Source organism: Saccostrea echinata, unplaced genomic scaffold, assembly GCF_033153115.1.
Source record: "Saccostrea echinata isolate AGI-Se365-2 ecotype Australia unplaced genomic scaffold, CSIRO_AGI_Sech_v1 ptg000020l, whole genome shotgun sequence".
NCBI lineage: Eukaryota > Metazoa > Mollusca > Bivalvia > Ostreida > Ostreidae > Saccostrea > Saccostrea echinata.
The window spans coordinates 6020331-6025802 of record NW_026889769.1 but is presented as its reverse complement, the minus strand read 5'-3'; the positions used below and the strand labels follow the sequence as shown (position 1 = coordinate 6025802).

Below are 5472 nucleotides of genomic sequence, written 5' to 3'. Positions count from 1 at the left end.
AGAAAATAACTTTATGTATTCAATGCTATATCTATGTTTTGAAATTTTTCATTCAATTAATTTTTAAACGCAATAATGGCAGTGATAGTCATATTAAGGAATAAGAGTATTTCTTAAGGGAAAGATAATACTAAAGGACATTGATAATCATATGAGGATCATTTCTTCAGGGAAAGATAATACAAAAATACATTGATTTTTGTATGGGAATATTAATTGATATTTGGTGTATTTGTGGTAGTAAGCATGCTTTTGAATTTTAAATTCTAGATTGTTGCATCTGTATGCCAAAAAAGTTTTTCTCAGAGCAGTTTGCTTTCCTTATATCCTCATTTTGCAATTTCATTAATAGTTGTTCTAATGAATATGGCATGTATGGTGACCCAATAAACATAGTAATAATTTCTGTTTTTGACTTTTAATTCATACACTTAGATGATTAGTGTACAACATTTTTCATGAAAATTGAAAAAAAGTCAAGTGAAACATCAGGTGATGATTTTTTCTCTAATCTTAACTTGGATTTTACAACTTTCCAACCAAGTACTTCAAAGCCTCCATGGCCTTCTCAGTAGTGTTTGGAACAGTTCTCCCACCATCCAAAAGCAAATGATTAAAGTATGCTGCATTGTCCTCACAACATCCTGTCAAGCTTGGACTAGGAAATAATCTTTGAAACTCTAGCACGTCATGAATATCCACTGGAAATTTATAATCTACTGCACCTGTACATAAAAAAATGAAGTCATAATGTGTTGATACTGTTTTAAATTTGAGCACTGAAAAACAATCAAGGTATCGAAGGAGAAAGGTAAACACAGAAAAATATTCAAATTAAAGTTAGTGATTAAACAAATCTTTGCTAGGAAAAATACTAAAAATTTGAGGGCGGAAAAACATCATGGTTTTCCTGGGAGACTTCCATCATCATCATAGGGTCTTTGTGCTCTGATGTAATGGTTATTCCATTCTGTTTTTATTTGATCAAGTTCTCGTTGGGTGATTTTCATAAAACAAAAGCGAAGGCATTCTCTAAATTGCATGCAGAAATATCATAATAGGTTATAATCGCATAAATTCTTAAAGTATAAATAAAGAATTTATTTCTCTTCTTACATGTGCTCGTTATTTGCTGATGAGAACATCCCTTGGTCTTCCATGTTTTTGAACAAGTGTATCCAGAAGGAGATGCCCATCTCTCTCAGTGTTCTCCACCAGCGTTCAATTCTCTTAAATCAAAATGTGTTTTTGAAAAACTGAAGGCTGATTTTTCAAAAGTAGGTCAAACTTCAAGGTTATTGAGTACAAATGTTGGTACTGTCACAAGGAATACACAACTTCCCTAGGATCAACCGTTAAAAGTTATGGCCAAGGTCAAAGTTTTACAAAAGTAGGTTAAACTCCAAGGTCAATTATTATAATGTTGGTACTCAAAGACAGATATTTTTTTTTACAAGAAATACACTTGAGAAATATGAAATCTCTAACATCAACCATTCAGAAGTTATGTCCAAAATTAAAGTTTTTTCACAAGAAGGTCGAACCCTATGGTCAAGGTCATTACGTCAAAAAATGTTGGTGCATTAAAGTCTTTGCAGATAAAAATACAGACAGTCCCAAAGCTATATGGATAAGGCCCCTGAATCTTGAATCATAGGGGCATAAAACAATCACATAAATATGTCATATATTAATTTCATAATGATACAGAAACAATAATTTGTATATCAGATTATGTGCAGAGATATTTTAAATCATTAAACTGACTTCATTTTCAAATATTTGACAACAGGTTTCTTGAAAGGGGTATGGGAGGGTTATCCCTCCCCTAGGTCAGAAAATTTATAATAAAAATGCATACAAGTCTGTTGCATTCTGGGGGTCATTTTTTTCAAATATATAATAAACAAATAAATAGCAAAACTTTAAACAAAAGATTGGTGTTTTCAGGGGTTGCAATTGCATCCATGCCCCCCCCCCCCTTAATGACTCTGTAGTATAACTAATACTATAAAAAGAACTGTGTCACCTTGAACTCTATTAAATGAAACTGATGCAAATAATTAAAGTATGAAGTTTGCAAAACTTATTATTTTTAAAATTATCTGTGGTATCAGATTACACAATGATGCCTATGAAAGATAATAATATGAAGAATTTTTTTTTGTCTTTGAAAAGTAATAGTGAAAATAATCAGTTGATCTATTTTCCCTCAGGAAAAATGTTCAGAAAAGTAGAGAGTTTGAAAAGAAACTTAAATGAGGATTACACATAAAAATTTTTAAAGTATTCAATTACTTCAGTTATTTGATCTTATATTAAGTTGGGACTTATTGAATTGACTGTGATTAGTAGATTCCTCAGATTTGATCAGTCCCCCCCCCCCCCCCCAATTTTCAAATCAAAGGGTAAATTACTCTAACTTCTACTGCAGGAATGTTAACTGGAATTGGAACTCAACCCTAGGTGTGCAGATTTTAGAAGGTTATTAAACTCATCTGATTTGTTTATACAATATAAGTTACTGAATCATATTGTTATTTTAAAAAAAACCGTCATATTCATACCTGGTTAGACATTGATCTTCCTTTGATTACACTCTTTTCTCCACACATGTCATCATTATCGTACCAACGGCAGGGTTTTTGAATGTCCTCAATGTATATATTCTCAGTTCCAGCATCAAGTCTCACACACCTTGGAGCACCTATGTATTGGAAAACTCATACTACCATGAACTGAGACAAATATGGTTTCTTTGTTCAAGTAAATATTTTTTACAAAATAATGCATTTTATGTGTATTTATTCTGTATCAATACAAAATAATGTAATATTTAGAACGTTACTTAGTAGAAAATTAACTTGTGAAAATTAAACTGCATTTACAGTTTTCAGGAATATATTTATCAATGATTTGTAAAAATTATATACTCAACTATTTATTTCCTCCAGGTATTTCAAGAAATATGATGCTACAACAAAGGAGTCATTGTTTGTTCTTGCAACTTTAAGCCATAGTATTCGTCTTGAAAATCCGAAAGAATAGGAATTTGATCATTTAGATTAATAGTTAATATTGTTTTCTGATATGTAGCTACAACAGTATATAACAATCATAAATTCTATAACTTTATAAATTCTTGTAATCTTACATGACTCAAATGAACACTAAAAACTGATGCACATTAACTTACCCACACATTGCACCATGTATAGCGAAGCCTAATGGCTTCAACTTGTCGTACCCATCAACATGTGCAAGATAATTTGGTCCATTGTTTAGATACATTCTTCTTGTCAAGCAGTGACTTGCTCTTAGATCAACTCCATCAGGATCGATTATTCTCAATAAACACAACATGTTATCCCTAGAACAGTATATATATAATTAATCATCAACGATTTTAAATCTAACCATTACATTTTAACAAAGAAAAAAATGAATCCAATGAAATTATTATAAATATCTTATTGATATAAAACTCATTATAAGCAATAGGCACATCGTTTGAATTCTGTTTATTAATCATAATAAGATAATATACCTTCCTATAAAGAAGCCATGTGTCTGAAGAAGTCTTCGTTTCATCGAACGACACCCAAGAGTCTGTCCACTGAACATCATTTCTTCCTTTGAGTAGAATATATGTAAATCATATGAAATTTTTAACATTTGTATGAGTTAACTAAAAAATAATGAGCTATCATCAAAATGTAGATGTTACTGACGATTTTTCTAGATTTGATCAATCTATCAAAAAAGAAAGATGAAATAAAACACAAGCAATATTACCTGAATAGCCCTTATTGCCATATCCACATTGTATGGTCTCCGTCTTCTCAAATTAAGTCTGGTCATGCGCCTTTTCAAATGTCTACAGCTTAATTATTTAAAAAAAAATAATGCATAAAATATATCTTAAAATGGGAGATTTTAACTTCAATCACTATTTCTTAAATAACAGATATATACATACAAGTAGAACACGCATATAAACAATCTTTGAATGAGACTATAAATTTAATGTATAGTAACTTTATTACTCTTAGAGAAAATATTAGCCTATACAGGTACTTATATTATCATAACTTATGACAATTAATAATACCTACCTTATTTTCACACCATAATTACTCCAAAGAAGGAATATGATTTCTTTATTATCGTATCCGTTAAAGAAATATTCTTGAATCTTTTCGTCAACAAACGCCATGTTGTGCAATGACTGCTGGGAATGTTATCCGGTTATAGAAAGTACTAGTCGATAGAGCGATGGTGCGATGACACGATGACGATAGTGCGATAAAGCAATAACGATGACACGATATAGCATCGCGCCATCACTATCGCGCCATCGCATCATCGCTATCGCACCATTGCATCATCGCTATCGTGCCATCGCGTCATCGCGCTATCGCTTCATCGTACCATCGCATCATCGTCATCGCATTGTCGTGCCATCGCATCATCGTCATCGCTTCATCGTTATCGCATTATCGCGTCATCGCACTATCGACTCAAACCTCGATGGTGCGATGATGCGATAGTGAACTGCATGGCCCTATCCGGATTCCATAAGAAACTGTGACCGTTGTACTTTTTTCATCCTGCAGCCACCGCTTGCATTGCCCAAATAAAGGTAACCAAATCAACCAACGCTATATTCAATCAGTGTCGAGAAATATAGCCCTTTCAAAAAGTATTGTGACGTCATATATTTCTTACAGGTTTACGCCCTGTGTTTCATCTGCAGAAATATATAAAACCATGGTTTTAACCATGTCAAATAGACACGTAGTATCGTTTTTGAAAGGGAAGGGCAGAAAAAAATCTCAACTGGAAAAAAGTTTAGCAAGCAAAAAAAAGGGGGGGGGAGGATTATCCGAAGTCGGAATTCCTTTTTCGTAGGGTTGGGAGGGGGCTAGAGGTTTCGACTTTCATTACAACATCACCCGTAGTTTCACTATACTGCAACAAAAAAGGGAGGACAACCAATCTTTCAATGAGCATTTTCAACCGTAAAACAGTAAAGGTTATGTGTGGAAAAAGGAGAGGGGGCACCCCCCCCCCCCCCCCCGAATACTACGTGCCTGTAAATATACATGATAATTAGCTCGAGTCGAAAATGTATAAAATCACTGTAAAGGGGTGCAAAATAATGAAATAATTATTTAAGCATTGAATTCTTATTTTTAGATGTCGTCGGTTGTATAACAGTACAAGTGCCGCGCGTTTCGCTTGTTTAATTTTACATTCTCTAATTTTCTCTGTTGATATTGTTTATTTTATTCATCTTTATTATAAATTTAGCGCCTTTCAGAACTGATGTGGTTAAAAGATGTAAGAACCGTTTTGACGTGGAAAAGGTTTTTTAAGCATTGAATTCTTGTTTTTGGATGTCACCAGTCCTATAACAGTGCCTGGTCGTGCCGAAAAATTGAATACCGCGCGCGGTATGATAATTTGTCG

The 5472-nt window shown here is 33.0% G+C and overlaps 1 protein-coding gene across 1 annotated transcript; it reads right to left on the bottom strand.

Annotated features, from left to right (window-relative positions):
* Positions 1 to 3065: 3065 nt before the first annotated feature.
* Positions 3066 to 4555, bottom strand: LOC133189807 (uncharacterized). The gene is made up of 5 exons (XM_061325199.1): positions 4116 to 4555; positions 3796 to 3883; positions 3548 to 3633; positions 3197 to 3370; positions 3066 to 3096 (listed from the first exon to the last, which is right to left on the bottom strand). Exons 1-5 carry the CDS (start codon positions 4214 to 4216, stop codon positions 3066 to 3068), a joined length of 480 nt encoding a protein of 159 aa, XP_061181183.1. The 5' UTR covers positions 4217 to 4555.
* Between the last annotated feature and the right edge of the window lie 917 nt (positions 4556 to 5472).

Bases quoted from the DNA above. Each gene is read 5' to 3' on its own strand.
- LOC133189807 (XM_061325199.1), bottom strand. From the start codon at position 4,216: ATGGCGTTTGTTGACGAAAAGATTCAAGAATATTTCTTTAACGGATAC. The intron at 3,634-3,795 runs GTAATATTGCTT...TTCTACTCAAAG, and splicing joins TGGCAATAAGGGCTATTCAG to GAAGAAATGATGTTCAGTGG. The intron at 3,371-3,547 runs GTATATTATCTT...ATACTGTTCTAG, and splicing joins CATGGCTTCTTTATAGGAAG to GGATAACATGTTGTGTTTAT.